General features: G+C 41.7%; 1 protein-coding gene across 3 annotated transcripts; it reads right to left on the minus strand.

The window, feature by feature from the left end:
• Window positions 1–404: 404 nt before the first annotated feature.
• LOC112278914 (crinkler effector protein 8) lies at window positions 405–4,840 on the minus strand. Of its 3 annotated transcripts, none has more exons than XM_090256241.1 (4): window positions 4,102–4,840; window positions 3,413–3,671; window positions 1,146–2,198; window positions 405–780 (listed from the first exon to the last, which is right to left on the minus strand). In XM_090256241.1, the coding sequence occupies exons 2-4, from the start codon at window positions 3,606–3,608 to the stop codon at window positions 701–703; spliced, it is 1,329 nt and encodes a 442-aa protein (XP_090112367.1). In that variant the 5' UTR covers window positions 3,609–3,671; window positions 4,102–4,840; the 3' UTR covers window positions 405–700. The 3 variants fall into 3 exon arrangements, with proteins under 3 accessions (XP_090112367.1, XP_090112366.1, XP_024368594.1); XM_090256240.1 differs by having other exon boundaries at window positions 405–2,198; window positions 4,102–4,242; window positions 4,489–4,836; XM_024512826.3 differs by having other exon boundaries at window positions 405–2,198; window positions 4,102–4,836.
• Between the last annotated feature and the right edge of the window lie 14,590 nt (window positions 4,841–19,430).

Raw genomic sequence — 19,430 nt, forward strand, 5'->3', positions numbered from 1 at the left:
ATTGGATTAGTAAACTGTTACTATCTGCCTCCTAATAGGAAGGGGGTGTATGCTTTGGAGAATCCTTATGTCCAATGCATTATTGGATGAGTAAACTGTTAGTAGCTGCACTGACATAAAGGTGGACGTATATATTTACGTCATATTCAGCATAGTTTACATGATGTTCACTACTAAATTGGGGTTTTTTTTTGTCAGTTTCTGATTTGTTTTTTGAACTTATTTTGCAGGAGGTTTTGGACCCTTGTTTTGACAGAATTAAGTCGACACCTTTTGGAACACCCACTTTATTTACTTTGTTTTGACAGATTTTCGAACATTGACAAATTGTCGATGAAGTTTTCGACGTTAAAGTGTGGGAAAATTAGTTCGACATTGGTTTAGTCACTCATGTGTCGAAAAAATTATCAAAAACCGAAGAATGCGGAATCCTTCCAAATTTCGATAGTCATATGTCAGAGAATTTCCCAAAAACAAAATAAAATGTCGAAAACCTGTCAAAAAAGGTGTCAAAAACAAACCCTCTTCGGTAGTGCATGGGCACATCCTACTTTTCCAATCTGCAGCACGAGAGGTTTGTTTTAACGAACCGATTCCCTTGGTAATGATCAGAATTGCAAAGTTTGCAGACTTCAATCCTCTGGAGCTATTTTCTCAAAAGTTACATGAAACTTGAGAAGATGGAGCACTATAGGCGCCTTCAGCCAACAATGCCGGATGCGGCTCTACGTAGGATTCTTGCAAATAAGATCTCATTCCCACATGATAGGTCATCCTTATCTGCTTCAACAACTAGATGCCGGAATCACAGTATCCCTCCCATCAGGTTCAACAGCTTTCGAAGTCCATGTGTAAGTTCATGTTAGTCATTCCACGGAGACATTTTAATCTCTCCAAGCAAGTTTCTGCATTTGGTCTTCTGGAAGCGTCAGTCTGCAAGCAATCCCTTTGCAACTCTCGCAAACCCGCTGACAAACCGTTTATCCCGCTACTCCTGATCAAATGCCCAATGCCCCATATGTCTACACTCGAGTCATGACGACCTCTGCTCATCTCAGGGGCGTGAGCTTCGACACTCAGTCCGTGAGCGTGGCCACAGGGAGTAGCAGCAGTCTCATCAAAATCAATTAAAACCCAGTTGGTACCTGAAGTGTTTCTGAGAACATTCCGCCAAGTTATATCTCGATGCATTAGATTTTTTCCATGCAACCAGACCAGTGCTTCTGCAACATTGATCAATGCTTTCAAAAGTTCATCTTCAGGTCTCGCCCGGCTTTTCACAAGACACCGGGGTCTCATTCGGAATCTACGATCGGCTGCATTTATTTTCTGCACCTGCTCTGCATTAGGGCAATCCTTGATGCTCTCATATATTTGGTACACCTTCTCAAAGGTACGCTTATCTCTGTAGATCTTGTCAACAGCAGTCCCCACGAAAACAGTTTTTCCGTCAGTGCGATAATCGTAAAAGTCAGACTCAACTCCCAGCACGATTCCAGCTTCAGACAGGCGCATTAGCAGCTTGCTGATGTTGAAGCCTATCAACGATGCCAGCAACCTGTCCTCTACAACAGATAGATTGACAGTGATCAAATCCACCACCTCAGTCTTACATCGCTTAGCATCATGCACTAGTGCACAGTAAGTAACGATCGCTGCGTTGGCATAATAACACAGGAGATAGGGCAGGTTTCCATACGTCCAGATCAGCTCCCTGACCAATTCTTGTTTGGGATCACCTTCAGTATCTGGCCCCTTCTCCTCCCCACGCCAAAGTGCGAGTCTGGAAACCATCCCAAGTTTGTCTGGGCGCTTGTTCTCGGATGAACTAAACCTTGAGGTGTCTCTATCAAAGTCAAGTGTTTCCAAAGAGAACAGGGATATTGGCTCAGTTACAAGACAATCCCAATAAGCATGATAAGAACTTTCTGTAGAGCCTGTAGCTGGAGGCCTTAACACGATCCCAAGGTGGTCATCCAAATTCCAGCAAACGCCTCGTGCAGGGTCATGACAAATAAAGTTGTCTGCTTTACTCAGATAGCTCTTCCACAGAAAGTAGCGTCGGTGAGAAACCGGAAATGCCATACGTGGCGTATGCAGCAAGTAACCTTTCAGTTCAGTGACCTCCGGAATCCTGGCGTCCACTCTTGCTTCTACTAATAACCTCCGGAAAGGGTCCAGTGCATCCTGTTGAGCAGCTGCTCAAACCACAAAATAAGTAAACATACATAGAGATGCGAGCCTAAATAAGCACATAAATTAGCAGGCCAGACTACCTATAGTATCGGAAACCTATGTAGCCATGGTGAAAGAGTAGTGTCCCCTCCAGAAACGAAAACCCCCAAGATATAGAGTTCCACACCGACCACCTCAACGCGTCCAGTAACCACAGGGAAGAAAAAAGAGTGGTGGCTTGGTATATATAGCTGGAACAGCATTCAGGCACAGCTACCGAGACGTAACGTGGCAGCAAGAGAAGGCCGAAGTCAGGTGAGTTGGGGGAGTGTGTTTGCTGGTTATTAAGTAACAGCCAGCAGTAACCCTTTATTGGGCAATAATCGGCTGAGGTGAAGTACCATGAGTTCAAACAAAGGGAGGGAGGGTGGCTTCATGGAGAAAACCTTCACCAGTTACCCATAAGTTCGAGAACTAATTAATAAGTGCCATGCAGACACATCTACAACCCTTAATAGGTTTACTGGAGGAAAAAATTGAAACATACTTGTTTACAAAAAGCATAAATCAACGGCTTTCTCACCTGTGAATAGACAAACAGACCTTAAGGCGCAAAGTATGAACAGTGCAACGCAGCCAATTCAACAATGGTGCCAGACCATCCAATACATGCACGTGTCTCTGAATGATAAACAGCGAATAAAATTGGAATATGTACTTCCCTGTGTACTTGCATAACCTACATGACCAAGAAGTACCAGAAGAAGAGGACAAGAGGGTGGGGAACAATAACTGCTGGCATTGAGCAAAAACTAGAGAGCACTAGAGAGCGAATCAGTAAGACCAAGAACAACATTTCTTACTCAATGAGATTCAAAAGATTCACAAGATTCAGAAACCTTGAAAACGACAGACCTTATCAGTCGTGGAATAAAGCATCCAACAAGCCATCACAAGAAAACCTAATTGTTCTGCTGAAAAAAAAAATACCAGGAGCAGGAGCTTGTAAGAATGCATACTTCAGGGCTTAAGGTATTGATTAAGCTACCAAGATAAGAAGGAGAATCATACCGGTAGATGGTGCTACCCCGATGCCAACCCTAATTCCATAACCATGAACTAAACCCTTGCCCAAGAATATGAACCGGACGAGATACTAATAGGAACCCTAGCCAAAGGGAAGAAGTGGATATAATCAACAGGATAATGCATTAAGTGTTAGGACAAGTGATTTCACCTGAAGTATCAGCGCTGAGTAGCAGCAGTTCCTTTTCCCGTAGTTGCTCCTTCTCTTTCCGCAACTGCTCCTTCTCTTTCCGCCAGTAGGCGACATCGGACTCTGTGGCAGCCTTCGTCAGTTGTCCTTCCACATCATCGATCTGTTGCTGTACTTTCCTGATCTCTTGCTTCACCTCTTTAATTTCGGTATCCATTGTCTTGAAATGCGCATAACCCTTTCAGCAAGCCTGTGCTGCCTACGTGACCAGGTAAACCTCCTGTAACGTGCAACCTCATCAGCAATTCATTAGAACGCTGTCACACACAAACGCGAGCAGTGCTCGAAATGCATACAAAACTCCGCTCAGCCAAAACAAACCCCGACAGAGACAACAAGCAGAAAGAGTAAAATCAGCTGCCAAACCACAATCAAAGCTCATGGCGCGCATGACAGCCACTTCTAAACCCTCCCGAATCATGCCTCACAACTAATACTCCAACAACATAAGTAATCACCCTGACATTCACCATAGACACTCGAAATTCACCGCAGAAACACGAAACATGGAGGGGCGGCTGACCCCGGCCAAGAAATCAACGACACCCGGAAAAGCAAACCGGCGCTGGAATTGCAAGAGAAAAAGAAACTGGACAACAATAAGATACTTGTGGATCACTGGAGAGCTCAACGGAGACAGAGTAACTTACCGGTAGGCGGAAGGCAAAGGTGGTAAGAGAACAGAAGAGAGCGCTCAAGCTGAGGTCAAGCGATGGAACTGTCCGTCGTGAGAAAGGCTCCCTACCTCCGCCAGGATCATTCTTGTCAATCACGCCCGTCAACGAAGCTACCTAACGAAACGAAGCAGTAGAGTTGGAAGGAGCAAAATAATCACTAAACACTAGCGCATGGAAAAACGGAAACCCGAGCACAAGGAAGAAGAGAAAACACTGGCCAACCGAGAGTAGCAGACCCAAAGCCAAGAATGGAATGCACAGAGTTCTAAAAGCGGGGTGACAAACCGTACAAAGCCTAATTAATGATCTGGCACAAAAACCTCAAATCAGAAATTAAGACAGTCGAGCCAAGAATTCAACCAGAAACAGCCGCGAAGGGTTGGCCGTAAGGTTCTGATGCATCGAGACACAACTAAAATCTGGCAGACAGTGTGGAATTTTGACATTCCCTTTATTTTTACATCCATGCATGCAAATCAGCAAGTCTTCTCTTCCCTTCAAGTTGTTGGGCCCTGGTACAACACGACATGCAGCTCCTGCTCGAGCATGGCGGAGGAATGTAGGCTGTGGTGCACTACAACTACACACGACATGCAGCTCCTGCTCGGGTATGGCGGAGGAATGTAGGCTGTGGTGCACTACAACTACACACGACATGCAGCTCCTGCTCGGGTATGGCGGAGGAATGTAGGCTGTGGTGCACCAACTACACAGGTGCTGCCTTGACCCCACCAGGCCATCTTCATGGTTGCCTTTGCATCCTCCAACAACACGCAAGACCTACAGAACACATCAATTCATAGGGGGGGGGGGAGAAGCATCCTCACCCTCCTTACAATTCAGACCCTTCTTCTTCCCCTTTACTATGTGATATCCAAAAAAAAACAACATATTCATCTATTGATTATTGATTACCCATTGATTGCCTCTTTCACTGAGGGTCTATGGTGACCACCAAGAGTGGCAGTGATTTGCGACTGCCCATGTAACATGCATGAAAAGAAAAGAAAAGAAAAGAAAAAAAAAAATGGATATTACCTTGGAGATATATACCACCATACTGATTTGAATTTTTAGAGAACAGAAGGGGCAACAAAGTTCAAAAGATGGCCTCACAATGGCTCTGAAATGGCCAACTAAAAGAAAAAAAGAAAGAAAGGTAAAAAAAAAGGGCTATAATATGGCTTGTTTTGAAACAACTCAGCTTTACCTCATGGATTCCGCTATGCATGGAATATGATAACAAACTTAGTGGGGGGTTTGAGTTCATGAGTTGTTGTGTGTATTTTTTCCACAATGTCAAAAGATATTTTCAAGTTTTTGTAACAACTACATTTTTTATTTTTTGTAATCTTTGTCTTTTTAATGAATAATTTATATATTGAAGGAAGAAGAAAAGTGAAAGATTTTTTTATTTTTGTTCTAGTAGATGTGCTTTCAGGGATGGAAGTCAAGTTAAATGTGCCTTTGATTGACTTTAAATATCATCTATTCTGTTTGATCGAATTGAATCTTCATTTTTAATCCTCACAAGTGCTTTGAATTAGTGGGTAGGAATGACACTTGTATGAATGAATTTGTCAAAATATTTTTTGAAAGCGGTCATTTAGACAAGCTTTTTTTTTCATTTAATTATAAAATCCAACATTACCTTTGAAACAAAAACTTTTGATTGTGCAAGAATCAAGTTTATTGATGAGTTGTTGATATAATTTCAATGAAGCTCTTGAAATATCAGGTTTAGGGTTTAGGATTTAGGATTACAAGAGTGTCCTAGAGGTTTTTGATTCTAAATATCTCTCAATTTATCATTGGTTTTTCCATTCTTAAATTTTTCCAAGATTAAGGATTTAGGGTTTAGGGTTACAAGAGTGTCCTAGAGGTTTTTGATCCTATATATCTCTCAATGAATCACAATTTTATCCATTCTAAAATTTTGCCAAGCTTTAAATTGTCCCAAAGACCTTTATAAATATTTTTGTTTCTCAAAAATATGTGTTTCATTTTTCATGATGTAGGGTTTAGGAACCCTAATTAGGATTTGAAGACCCTAATTCGGAATCTAAGTTTTATATTTGTTATCATGTGAAAACTATGTATAGAGTTGGAATGCATACCAAATTTTGCTACGCCAAAATAAATCCCGGGTATGTGGCATCACAAAATTTGTTGTCCAGACTGACTAGATGGGTTGTGGATTGTGGGTCTTAGGATCTTAGGATTCTAGGATCTTAAGGTTCTAGGGTTCCGGGGTCTTAGGGTTCTAGAGTCTTAGGGTTTCGGATTCTTAGGGTTCTAGGGTCTTAGGGTCTTAGGGTATTAGGATTCTAGGATCTTAGGGTGTTAGGATTCTAGGATCTTAGGGTGTTAGGGTTCTAGGTTTAGGATTTAGGATTTACGGTTGAGGGTTATAAGAGTGTCCTAGAGGTTTTTGATCCTATATATCTCTCAATGTATCACAATTTTTTTCCATTCTGAAATTTTGCCAAGCCTTAAACTATCCAAAAGACCTCTATAAACGTTTTTGTTTCTCAAAAATATGTGTTTCATTTTTCATGATGTAGGGTTTAAGAACCTTAATTAGGATTTGAAGATCTTAATTTGAAATCTGAGTTTTTTATTTGTTATGATGTGAGAACTATGTATAGAGTTGGAATGCGTACCAAATTTTGCTGCACCATAATAAATCTTTATACACAGGTCATTCACCTAATGAAGGTCAGGCATTGCCCCTAGATTTGTCTGTTGTCCACCTACTGCATCATCGGCTCCCCGTCCTCATTCTCCTCCATCTGCCATCACACCTTTTGATTCCACCATCTGAACACCATCCTGATATCGACATCCCTGGCATGCTCTATGAATATCGACGCAGCAATGACGGTGCCGTTGTATATTGTTACTGCAGCCACTGCACAGCCGATGCCAGATGTGCACCTCAAATCTCAATCATTGACTTCTAAGTGCACTTCCTATTGCGACGTCTTGGTAGACCCCGGATGAATCCCTGAGTATAGCCACCAATGGTCTATCGCACTTAGGATTGATAACATTGGCATCGAGTTCAAATGATTCAAATACCACCGATGTACCGACACCGACGACAATTGCCCATGTCCGCCTAGTCCTCGAGCCTACATCGCTTGCTGTGGTGTTGCTTGCAGTGGCATCCTAGATTCTAACCATTACATCTCTTTATATCCTATCTCTTCAATGCCTTGCATACCATCATACCCTGCCTCTTACAATACCCTCCAGCGTATCCTACATCCCTTGATACCCCATTTCACAAGATATCTTGCATCTCTTGATACCTTGCCTCCCTCAATATTCCACCTCCATATATGCCTCGCCTTCCTTAATACCCTACCTCTTTCAATATTCTCGTTTCTTTGTCTAATCCAAACACCCCTCACAGACTTCAATTCATACTCAAAACAAATGTAAACTCTCACCCTCGAAAAAGGAAGAAGAAAGTGATTCGTAAACACTCATGTAGAATGATCACAAACAAACATGTAGAATGATCAGTCAATGTATAGCTCCACTCAAGTCATACAATAGAATGATCACAAACAAGATCTCAAGAATCACCATTATTGAAAATATAATGTAAGACAAAAGAAATTACTATTATTAAAAATATAGTATAATATAAGATAAAAAAAATTGTAAATATTTCAAGGAAGAATACATACTTAGTGTCTAAGGTATGAGCCATTCATCCTCCTCCAACTCCCTGGTGATGTGCTATTCAACTCAATCCTCCTCCTCTTCTTCTTCCTCCAACTCCCTAGTGCTGTGCTATTCATCTCAATCTTCTTCCTCCTCCAACTCTCTAGTGTTGTGCTATTCATCTCAATCCTTTATTGCTCACAACCGCCAATGCAACTGGCTATACTCAATATGCAATCACTCCTTCAATAGCTGCCAACACAACTGGCTATGCTCAATATGCAATCACTCCTTCCTTGTGAAGTTACTCCTCTCACAGGGCATTCCTATGATCCATGCTTTCTATCTATGGTGCATGGAATTAGCGTAGAACAATGCCATGTCGTGCCTCTCTCCTCCTCAGGCTGTTGCAGTCACTCCATCTGCAAGATACATGCATGCACCAAGATCTAATAAAAATGCCTCATGGCTCTCGTCTCCTTTCGCCTCCCCATCCGTGATACGTCGAGCTTCTTTCTCCCCTCTCCTCTCCTCCCTTCTCTTCCCCACGTCTCACTCCTCCTCAAATCATTGTAGATATTCCTCGCGAGGGACACATGCATGCACTGTGATCCAAGATAGATACCTCGCGGTACTTATTTAATTCGCACTGCTTCCTCTCTCATGACTTGAACCTCGATCTTGCGTCACTCCTTGCGTGGGACACATGTGTGCACCACAATGTAGGATGAACGATCCACAGTGCTTGCCCTTTCCTGCCTCTCCATCTGTGGTGCGTGGAATTGGTGTAGAAGAATGCCATGGTTTAGGGTTTAGAGTTTAGGGTTTAAGGGTTACATGGGTGTCCTAGAGGTTTTTGATCCTTAATATCTCTCAATGTATCACAGTTTTTTCTGTTGTAAAATTTTGCCAAGGCTTAGAGTGTCCCAAAGACCTCTATAAACGTTTTTGTTTTTCAAAAATATGTGCTTCGTTTTCTGTAATTTAGGATTTAAAAACCTTAGTTAGGGTCTTCAGACCCTAATTAGAGATTTGACTTTCATATTTGTTCTCATGTGAGAATTGTGTATGGAATCTAAATGCGTACAGAACTTTGCTTATCCAAAGCAATCCCTGATAGATAGATCATTCACCTAGTCCAGATCCAGAGAGTCCTTCACGCTGCTCGCCCATATATCTTTGCCTGCTCTCCACCTGCTGTATCGCCGGCTCCCCTTCCTTCAGGATCATCATAGACGGAGTCAATATCAACTCCATCTTTGATTTCTGTGGCACACCTGCAGGCAACGTTCGTGCCTACCCCCGATGCATCCGTAAATATAGTCTTCGAGATTACGCTGCTTACTGTAGCGTCGCATGTAGTAACATTACAGATTCTATGAAATTGGACATTGACACGCTCGTCAATCACCCCACATTCATGTCCATTCCTCAACAGACCCCGACCAATACAACAAAGGGCTCAACGACAGCAAGTACTATATGAGCCCGACTAGCATCGACCTAGGCAATGAATTCTATAATGCCACACATCTTGCACTCTAGTGGGTCGAGCTCGAGTGCCCCAACAACTGGCTCAGACCGTCACGTCTCAATGGTCCATCATAAGACAAGTCCTCGTACCTGAACACCCAATTGTAGCTCCCCAATGCACCGACTCACGGCAACCCTTTGTGACACCTTATGCTCCGATCTCCCGTCGTCGCTTCTTGTGCCGTTGTAGGCATCCACCACAACTACTCCAACGTATGCACAAAAAACCACACTTGATGATGGTAATTCTGTCCATCCTTGCACGGCTGCATCCAAGTACCCAGCCGAATGCAGCCAATACTCAAATACTTAAATGCAACCAAACTCGAACGCATTGCCTCTCCGAGAGCTCTTTTTTTTGAAAGTTCCTACACGCTGTCCTTGAGTATTCGTATCGTCGCAGATTGCAACGCCTAGCTTTCTCACCTAGGTGGACAAATGGGCCCTTCGTCTAATCATGGCTCCTTCCTCTCATACATCGCCTCACCTAGAATTCCAACATCCAAAACTGATTGCACCCACACATGTTTATCAATAGCCATGCCTCCTCGTCTTCATTGTTCGATGATAGAAAATTGTTGAACGATGCATCGAAAAATATCTGTAATCCTAGTGATTAGGTTCTTCGACCCCCAGCAGTGACGTCAATCCCAAGTTCAATCCTCGCATATCCGTTGTCGTATTACATGCTTTCTTGCTCAAGAACGTGCCGGGCGTCTGGCTATAGAAGGTAGTATGCAGATTCGCTAATATTCAAACAGTCTATCAATTTTTTGACTGTTGGAATATAAACAACTGCAAGAATACACCATAAATCTATACGGATGCCCTTCGACTGCTCGCCGAAGTCCTTTTCGTCCTAGCCGGTAGGTCTTTAGACGTTACAAAGAACCCCAAACAACCCAAACTGCTAATCTTTGATATCGCTTTATACTTACGATCTTGTATCCACTGACTGTCTCGTTAGATTAATCCAATAAATTTCATTCACTCCGCATACTCAATCCTACAGACACCCTTTTAATTCTTCATCACAGACGTAACTCGATTCCATAAAACAGTCAAGAGTAATCAAACCCACTTCATTAAAAATCCCGATTCACCATTACAACACTGACTTCAGCAACGATTGCCTCAGTCTTCCCAAAACTCTATGAAGAAAAAAAACCCAATTCTCTGTCTTTTTTTCCCTTCCCGAAGCATGAAGCTAGCTCTCTGATCCTTCAAAATCCCCCCCCCAAAATTTATTCTCCTCCCCTCCATTTCTTAACCTATCCTCCCTTTTAACCCTAATTCTCCCCTCTTTCAAATCCTAGCCTCTGAATTTCTTCAATCTTCCGTCTTGGATCCGGAATTGGCTCCTTCCGTCTTGGATCCGAAATTGGCTCCTTTCGTCTTGGATCTGGAATTGGCTCCTTCCGTCTTGGATCCGAAATTAACTCTTTCCGTCTTAGATCTGGAATTGGCTTTGTCGTCAGAGCTCTCTCCTCCGTTTTTACCTTTAAGAGATCTTTTTATCGAAAGGACGTTCTCGGAATAGCACAAAGGACGGAACAGTCTGAAACGGAATCGGAGCCCGTAATTGGGACAACATTGAGTCGCCCGACCAATTCAGGTCTCATATTGAATAAGAGGCCCGTAGTAAGACTTGGATGTTCCCACAATTGGACTGCATTGGATTCTCGACCAATTGAGGTCTCATATTGGATAAGACCTGGATTAGATGTCTTGAAATTGGATCCAATTGGCTCTTCGAATCAGGCTCACCCGTCGTTGAATTGGTCCTTTTTCTTCCTGTAGACTCCTGTTATTGGAATCGAACGGAGCATTTTAGTATGCCTCGGCTGACTATAACGGGGTGACTGAACCTGGCCACTCAGTATTTGTACTGGAATTGGTCGTTACTCCCAATATTTGAGGTAACTAAATATTAATAAAAGTCCCCTTTCTTTATATTTTCACGGTATACTCGTGTTACAACACAACATCCACCCCCTCTGAACCTGTGCATCCTCCGGTATGCACCAATTTACCCAATTGCTGTTTGGTTTAGAATATATTCTCTATGTCTTTGTCCAGTTCGTCTTCGTCACCTTCATTATTCAAATCACTTTCAATCTCTTGCTGCTTACCTAACTTGCGTAATTCTCCTTCAATATCATATAATCTTTTTCTTTCTTTTCTTTTAAAATCATCAACTTTTTTGTACATAATATTCCCATTCTCCAATATACCAATAAAACTCGCATCAAAAGCACCTTCATCTCGCGAGAGTACCTCCTCTTTTGTACCTCCATAATCTCGCTTTACAGTGGTACCTCCCCAAAATCCTTAAATCTTTCAACAATCTTTGGCAATGGTTTCTCCCTCAACCTATCTCGATTTCGTTCATGGTTAGGAGGTACTGTTAGAAATTGTACAACTTTCCTCCCATCTTTGCTACGTATCCTTGCATAAGCAGAACCATTGTCAAGTACTTTTGTTTCTATCCGTGTTGCCGTAATATAAGGTTGTCCTAAAATCAACGGATAAGACGTTGTATCTTGAACAAAGAAATGTTGCTCCGTCGCAACATCCCCAATCCGAATTTTGACATCTGGATAAGCTCCATATAATTCGCCCCGTGTGTTATTAGTTGCTCGTATTACCCATCCATGTTCCATATCAATTGGCCATTTTTGCTTCTTTTAAAGGTCTTTAGACATGAGATTTATTTCAGAACCATGGTCGACTAAAGCAACAATTGGTTCTTATATATCTCCTACTTTCACCTATAGCTCAGTAGTTACCCTTGCCGAATGCTTTCGAGTATAATGGCTCAAGGTTTCCATTTCTTTATCACTATAATCTTCGAAACGTACTCGTTGATTATACCCATTCTTTTCATTTGTTGGTTGCTTGTAACTAATATCAACCTCTTCTTCATCTTTATATATTCTTGCATCAATAGCATGACTCATTCCAATTTCGCCCATTAATTGCCTCTTTCGCTTAATGCTGTCAATGATAACATCATGAAATTCCTTCTTTGCAATTCCCAAGACTTCTTTCAATGTGAATTCCACCTTAGCGTTTAATATACGTTCTTCCAACACCCCTTTTAAATTTGTTGCCGCTTCAATGTCAGAAAGTAGCTTATAAACAATTGATTTGCCCATATCTTTTGTCTCCTTTGTTTTTTCTCCCAATGATGCTGAGGTATCCTTTACAGGCAATTCTTGTGAAGCTGCCTCTCGAGCCTTGTCTCCTCGAGTTTACCTCTAAGAAGAATTTCCTTCTCTCGTATCATCAAAATTTCCTCGTCTCTTTTCTTCCATCAAATCTTCATGTTGGCTCTTAGCAATATATGCATGAACTAAAAGAGACTCAACTGGATCCTCTCAACCTGTTCTACCTCGTATTGTAGCTGCAGTCCTCAATAACACTTCTCGAGGTAATTTTCCTTCTTGTATTGTAAAAACGCCAGAAGCCCAAAACTCACTAGTTTCCGTACTTCCACCAATTTCATCATCTACTCTAGCACCATAACTTGCACTTTCTCGTGCTGTTGTTTCATGCTGTTTTAGGTAATCTTGAACCAATGCTCTCATTCCTCCCTTGCCAAAATTGGTTTGAAGAAGATCCTTCCTATCTTTTAATGCTATCTTTCCATCTTTCCAGCAAATAATTCCTTGCCGTATCATATTATTAAATTCATTGCAATCTTTTCTAGTGTGTGAAGCATCATCACACCAAATACATCTTTGTACATATCCTTGTTTTGAAACATTCTTCATATTGTTTGTAGAAGTATTTTCTTCAACTCTTGCTAATTTGATTTGAAGATCTCGCATTCCTCGTATAATTTCTTCCATTCCCATATCTGCTTTTTTTGATAAGGATGTTGAAGGTTGAACCGTAGGCATTGTTGGTGGTGTTGTACGTACTGGAGCTTTGGGTGCTTGTACTGTTTTTGGAAAATTGCTCCTATCCTTCTTCCTTTCTCTTTTTGTAAGCAACCCCACCTCATCTTCAACGTTCTTCCACTTTGTTGTCAATCCTTCATCTTCTTCTTTATCTTCAAGAAGGAATTCTAATTTCTCTTGCAATTCTCCATGAGCAGCTTGAAGAAATAGATCAACTTTCTTCGGCTCCAATGTCAATTTTTCTACCTTCGATAATTGAGAGTACTACCTCTCAAATTCCCTTAGTAGCTCTATTGCTTGCAAATTCTTATTGGACCGTTCAATCCATTCCAAAAACAACTTCTTAGTAACGCGATCAGCATCTTCCAAGAAATATTCGTCTTTCAATGCATGTAAAAAAACCTCCCATGAATTCCCATAACGATCCATAATCTATGTAATATGGTCTCTTATCTCCGGTATCGTGGCAAGTCCAAATAGTTCAACCATTTTCTTCTCAGAAACCTGATTTAATTCCATTTCACGAACATAACATCTTAAATACCTTGAAATATTCCTCCCATCAAATTGATCAATTTTATTGACCACTGCTTGCAATGCTTTGGTTGCCAAAGCTTCTTTTTGATCATTGCTTTGTTGTTGCTGCATTGATAATGAGAAGGCTTGAAACATACTAGCAATAGACGGATCCATGTGCATACCTTGTCCTTTAGAAGAATCCCCACCAGAAACTCTTCCCAAAGATCCTTCAAAATTTTTATTTTTGTTTTCCATAAAATAAAAATAAAAATAAAATCAAACGAAATCAAACACCTTCCACCTCAAGCTTTCACGTCAGGTTCACTACTTTTCTCGTATTACGTGCTTTCCTGCTCGAGAACGTACCGGGCATCTGGCTATAGAAGGTAGTATGTAGATTCGCTAATATTCAAACAGTCTATCAATTTTTTGACTGTTGGAATATAAACAACTGCAAGAATACACCATAAATCTATACGGATGCCCTTCGACTGCTCGCCGAAGTCCTTTTCGTCCTAGCCGGTAGGTCTTTAGACGTTACAAAGAACCCCAAACAACCCAAACTGCTAATCTTTGATATCGCTTTATACTTACGATCTTGTATCCACTGACTGTCTCGTTAGATTAATCCAATAAATTTCATTCACTCCGCATACTCAATCCTACAGACACCCTTTTAATTCTTCATCACAGACGTAACTCGATTCCATAAAACAGTCAAGAGTAATCAAACCCACTTCATTAAAAATCCCGATTCACCATTACAACACTGACTTCAGCAACGATTGCCTCAGTCTTCCCAAAACTCTATGAAGAAAAAAAACCCAATTCTCTGTCTTTTTTTCCCTTCCCGAAGCATGAAGCTAGCTCTCTGATCCTTCAAAAACCCCCCCCCCCCCATTTCTTAACCTATCCTCTCTTTTAACCTTAATTCTCCCCTCTTTCAAATCCTAGCCTCTGAATTTCTTCAATCTTCTGTCTTGGATCCGGAATTGGCTCCTTCCGTCTTGGATCCGAAATTGGCTCCTTTCGTCTTGGATCTGGAATTGGCTCCTTCCGTCTTGGATCCGAAATTGACTCTTTCCGTTTTAGATCTGGAATTGGCTCCGTCGTCAGAGCTCTCTCCTCCGTTTTTACCTTTAAGAGATCCTTTTACCGAAAGGACGTTCTCGAAAAAGCACAAAATACGGAACAGCCTGAAACGGAATCGGAGCCCGTAATTGGGACAACATTGAGTCGCCCGACCAATTCAAGTCTCATATTGGATAAGAGGCCCGTAGTAAGACTTGGATGTTCCCGCAATTGGACCACATTGGGTTGTCCTACTAATTCAAGTCTCATATTAGATAAGACCTGGATTGGATGTCTTGAAATTGGATCCAATTGGCTCTTCGAATCAGGCTCATCCGTTGTTGAATTGGTCCTTTTCCTTCCTGCAGACTCCCGTTATTGGAATCGAACGGAGCATTTTAGTATGCCTCGGCTGACTATAACGGGGTGACTGAACCTGACCACTCAGTATTTGTACTGGAATTGGTCGTTGCTCCCAATATTCGAGGTAACTAAATATTAATAAAAGTCCCCTTTCTTTATATTTTCATGGTATACTCGTGTTACAACATGACACCATTTGACTTGCTCTCTTCCTACCTCCTCATAAAAGCCTCCTTCATCGCTCCCCGCCTCGATCCGCGACTCCTCGTTTGCTCTCAAAAATCCTGAAAACTCATCCTTGGACATTGACGACCTCGGCGGGCTGTAAAAGAAACTATTAAATGCGTGCAACCCTAAACCCTACCCCCAAAAGCTGTGGCTCCTCTGGTACACCCCACCCAATGCGTCATTTCGAGGCGCCTCTACATCGTGCATCGCCACGTGCAAGAACAAGGTCCACCATCGAATTGCATGTTACGCTTGCACATCTTGCGACATAGGCACGTAGTCACCCATCGATTCATACAACGATAGCGATGACAAACTCTCCCATCCAGCGATGCCAGTCTCTCCGCTCCGTCGCTCATAAACGACGACTTTTTTCCTCCCTCTCCGAAATCCTAAACCTACTGCTTATATAAAATTGCCATTGTCTCCCTCGAAAGCCCTTGCTTCTCTTCACTCGACGTCTTTCTCCACCCCCTTCCCTCGGTTGCATCTCATTGGTCACACTTTCGTCTCTCTCAACCTCGAACTATCCTTCAATCGCTCATTCTCTCCTTACTTTGCAAGCTAACCTAAACGATGTGTTCGTTGAGACATGGGCCGCATTGTCCTGCTCTTTTGTGAAGCCTGAGGCAGCCTTCGATCGGAAGACTAGGCGACCAGGTTTTGGACGAGTCCGTAGAAGGGGAAGGGTAATGAGAGTGGCATCCAGGGGACGGTGGCAGTATGGGATGGACGACGCCCTTGATGTGCCTTTCTCTGATGCAGTCGCATGTGCTTGGTTTTGGGTATAAACTTGGTCGCGACTGGAACCTCGCAAGTAATATTGAGTTCTATGGATCCACATCTATGAATTCATAATTTTCACAGCATGGTTACCTGGTCGTGTGTTCGGCTGATAGTTTTGTGTTTTGGCTGATGTTTGAGTTAAGATAATTGTCAACTATCTACTTATAATAGTTCGGGTCCTTACAAAAACAGTATTAGATGAAGGTGTTGGTTTGGGTGAAGGAAGACGAAGAGGTCGCCTCTTGATTATGACTCATGGCACCCAAAGTGGAAACTCTCTCTGAATGAACATACATGTATTCTTTGCGCAGAAATTGTACTTTTTTAAATGGAGGTGTAGTGGTGGCATTGTTGAATTAGTATTGTTCTTCTGCAATTGGAACTCAAGTGCATCTCTAAGTGTTTTCAGTCTTGATATTGGAAGTGTAAATGACATCCAGTGAATGGATTATTGCTACACAAGGGTGATATGGCGAGGGAGTTGTGTTTGACAACTGTATTCACATCAACTCCTACTGTTCACAACTGTCGAAACGACCAGCTTTATTCACTCTATGATTACTCATGTGGCCAATTTCGACGATCCAAGACAAATTCTTTGCAGCAGCCACTTAGATTTGGCTCTCCTTCTATGAAGCTTGGGATTTGTATCAGGATAGCATCATGCCACGCCTCTCTCTTCCTCACACTGCTGCAGTCACACTTTGCATGGGATGCATGTGTTTATCGCAATCCAGGACTAACGCCCCGCAGCGGCCCTCTTAATCTAGCTCTTTGTCCATAGTGCGTGGAACAGCACTATGTCGCGCCTCTCCCTACCTCACTCCGCTGCAGTCACTTCTCATGTGGGGCGCATGCGTCCATCGTAATCTAAAATAAATCTCCTGCGGTGCCCGACCCTTTCTGCCTCTTTGTCTATGATTTGTTTGGCCTTTTTTCCCCCCATTCTCCCTCCTCCTAGACCCCTGATTTACACTACTTCCCTTCTCATGACTTGAACCTCCACCATGACAACGACGAGCGAGATGAACTTCAAAAAAAGAGGACTGTTCTCAACTAGATGTCATACGCATGGTCCACCACTTCTCTCAGACTTCACTTGTGTCCTTTGCTTTTGACACTAGAATTTCGAGCTCCTTCATTAAACCTGATTTTAGCCATATCACCTCATATATTTCTATATATTCCAACTTCCTCTCCGACTAACTATAGGATACCTATCACGGCCATAATCATGTAAGCTAATAATTACATATAGAAATAGGTAGAAGTAAGTAAAAGTAGATAAAAGTAAGTTAATTCTATAATATTTAATATAGAAGCTTCGTAGAAACTTCTTAGATGCTGCTTTGACTTCATAGGTGTCTTTAATTGACTTTTTGGATTAGAAACGTGGTCAACAAGTTGGCCATGTGCCACACATGTTGTTAGCTTGAAGTTCAAGCTAACTATGTGGCCCACACGTAGAAAAACTTGCCTTGTAAGTCAAGGCATGTGCCCTACAAAGTCAACACATATTGGAGGTCCTATAGAACATCGCCACGTAGCTCTTAGTTAGATAGTATATATAGAGACAAGAGTGAAGGCTTCTTCACTCTTGTCAACTCCTTTCTTGCTTCTAGTCCAGGTTTAAGAGTCTTTAGTTTCTTGTCTTGTGGCAATAGCCATTCCAGTTTCCTTTTAATATACCTACTTGTTTATATTTTGACTTATTATATCGAGATAGCCTTTTTGTGTATATTTTCCCTCATCGAGTCTTTGTCCTTGACAGATTGACAAGAGTACACTTACAATATCAGAGCTTTGTTTTTCTTGAGTAAGAGTGGATTACCCCTTTCTCTTGACAAGACATAAGCATATTAGAAGTTTGCGGATTACCCACTTCTAAACTGATATTATTCTTAGTATCTTCTTTGTTATCAAGTCTTTTTTTTCTTTTGTCTTGAGCAGTATCAAACAAATTTTTCTTCTTAGTGTCATTATGGCAGAGCTTGTTGAAATGAAGAGTGCAATGGCACAAATGCAAGAGCAAATGAGGGAGTTAATGCTTGCGATGCATCAACTCAATTCACCAACACATGAAAGAACAAGAATAGCAGAAAGTAGGAATATAGAGATGATCGGAGCTGCTTCAACATCTACAACAAATCACGTTCCTTCTCCAATTGTACAAACCCTGTAAGCACTGGAGAACCAAGAATTACCTTACCCGAGAAATTTGATGGTACGAGATCAAAGTTTCGAGGGTTCATCAATCAAGTACAATTGGCAATTGAACTTCAACCGCAAAGCTATCCAACTCTAGGATCACAAGTCAGGTTTATTGGCACTCTACTTTCTGGTTCTGCATTATCGTGGTTTTCATCTTTTCTTGAACAACGAAATCCAATATTGGACAATTTGGAAGCTTTTTTGGCGGAGTTTCGATCTATGTATGCTGAATACAATGCAACTCGTCTTGCAACAAATAAGTTCTGAATTCTGCGACAAGAAAATCGCTCAGTAACAGTGTATGCTTCACAATTTTGACAACTTGCAATTGACATCAAGTGGGATGATGCTGCACTCATCAGTCAATTTCTTTATGGATTGCAATACGAAGTAAAGAAATTGATGCTCAACTTACCTGATCCTCAAACTTTGAGTCAAGCAATCGATTTTGTGGTAAAATGTGATAATCGACTTTTTGAATTTTGATTCAAGAATCATTCACGGGAACCTCAATGTTATTACTCAATGGCAACATCAACATCTTTGCCAAACGTACATTCGGAAGTAGAAGACATGCAAATTGACGCAGTACATTTTAAACCCCTAACTGAGCAAGAAAAGATTCGTCATCGTCAAGAAAGATTATGTTTATATTGCGGAGAATCTAAGCACACTGCTTAACATTGTCCAAAGAAACGAGGCAACTATAAAAATGAGGGGTACGACGGTCAAAGAAAACAACATGTCAGAAAACGGATTCGTCCAGCTACAATAGGGACCATGCAGCTGGAACCTTGTACAATTCCTACTGAAGGTCCTATCCTCTCCTCAGAATCCTCTCCTTGTTTTATAATAGACTTATATTTAGGACCTGAGAATTACAAAGCCTTTGCTTTATTAGATTCGGGAGCCTCAGCATGTTTTTTAGATGAACAATTTGTTAAAAGTCGTAAAATACTTTTTGTAAAGAAACCTAAACCAGTACATGTAGAAGTCATAGATGGTCGTCCC

The sequence above is a fragment of the Physcomitrium patens genome, chromosome 2 (genome assembly GCF_059467195.1).
Source record: "Physcomitrium patens ecotype Gransden chromosome 2, ASM5946719v1, whole genome shotgun sequence".
NCBI lineage: Eukaryota > Viridiplantae > Streptophyta > Bryopsida > Funariales > Funariaceae > Physcomitrium > Physcomitrium patens.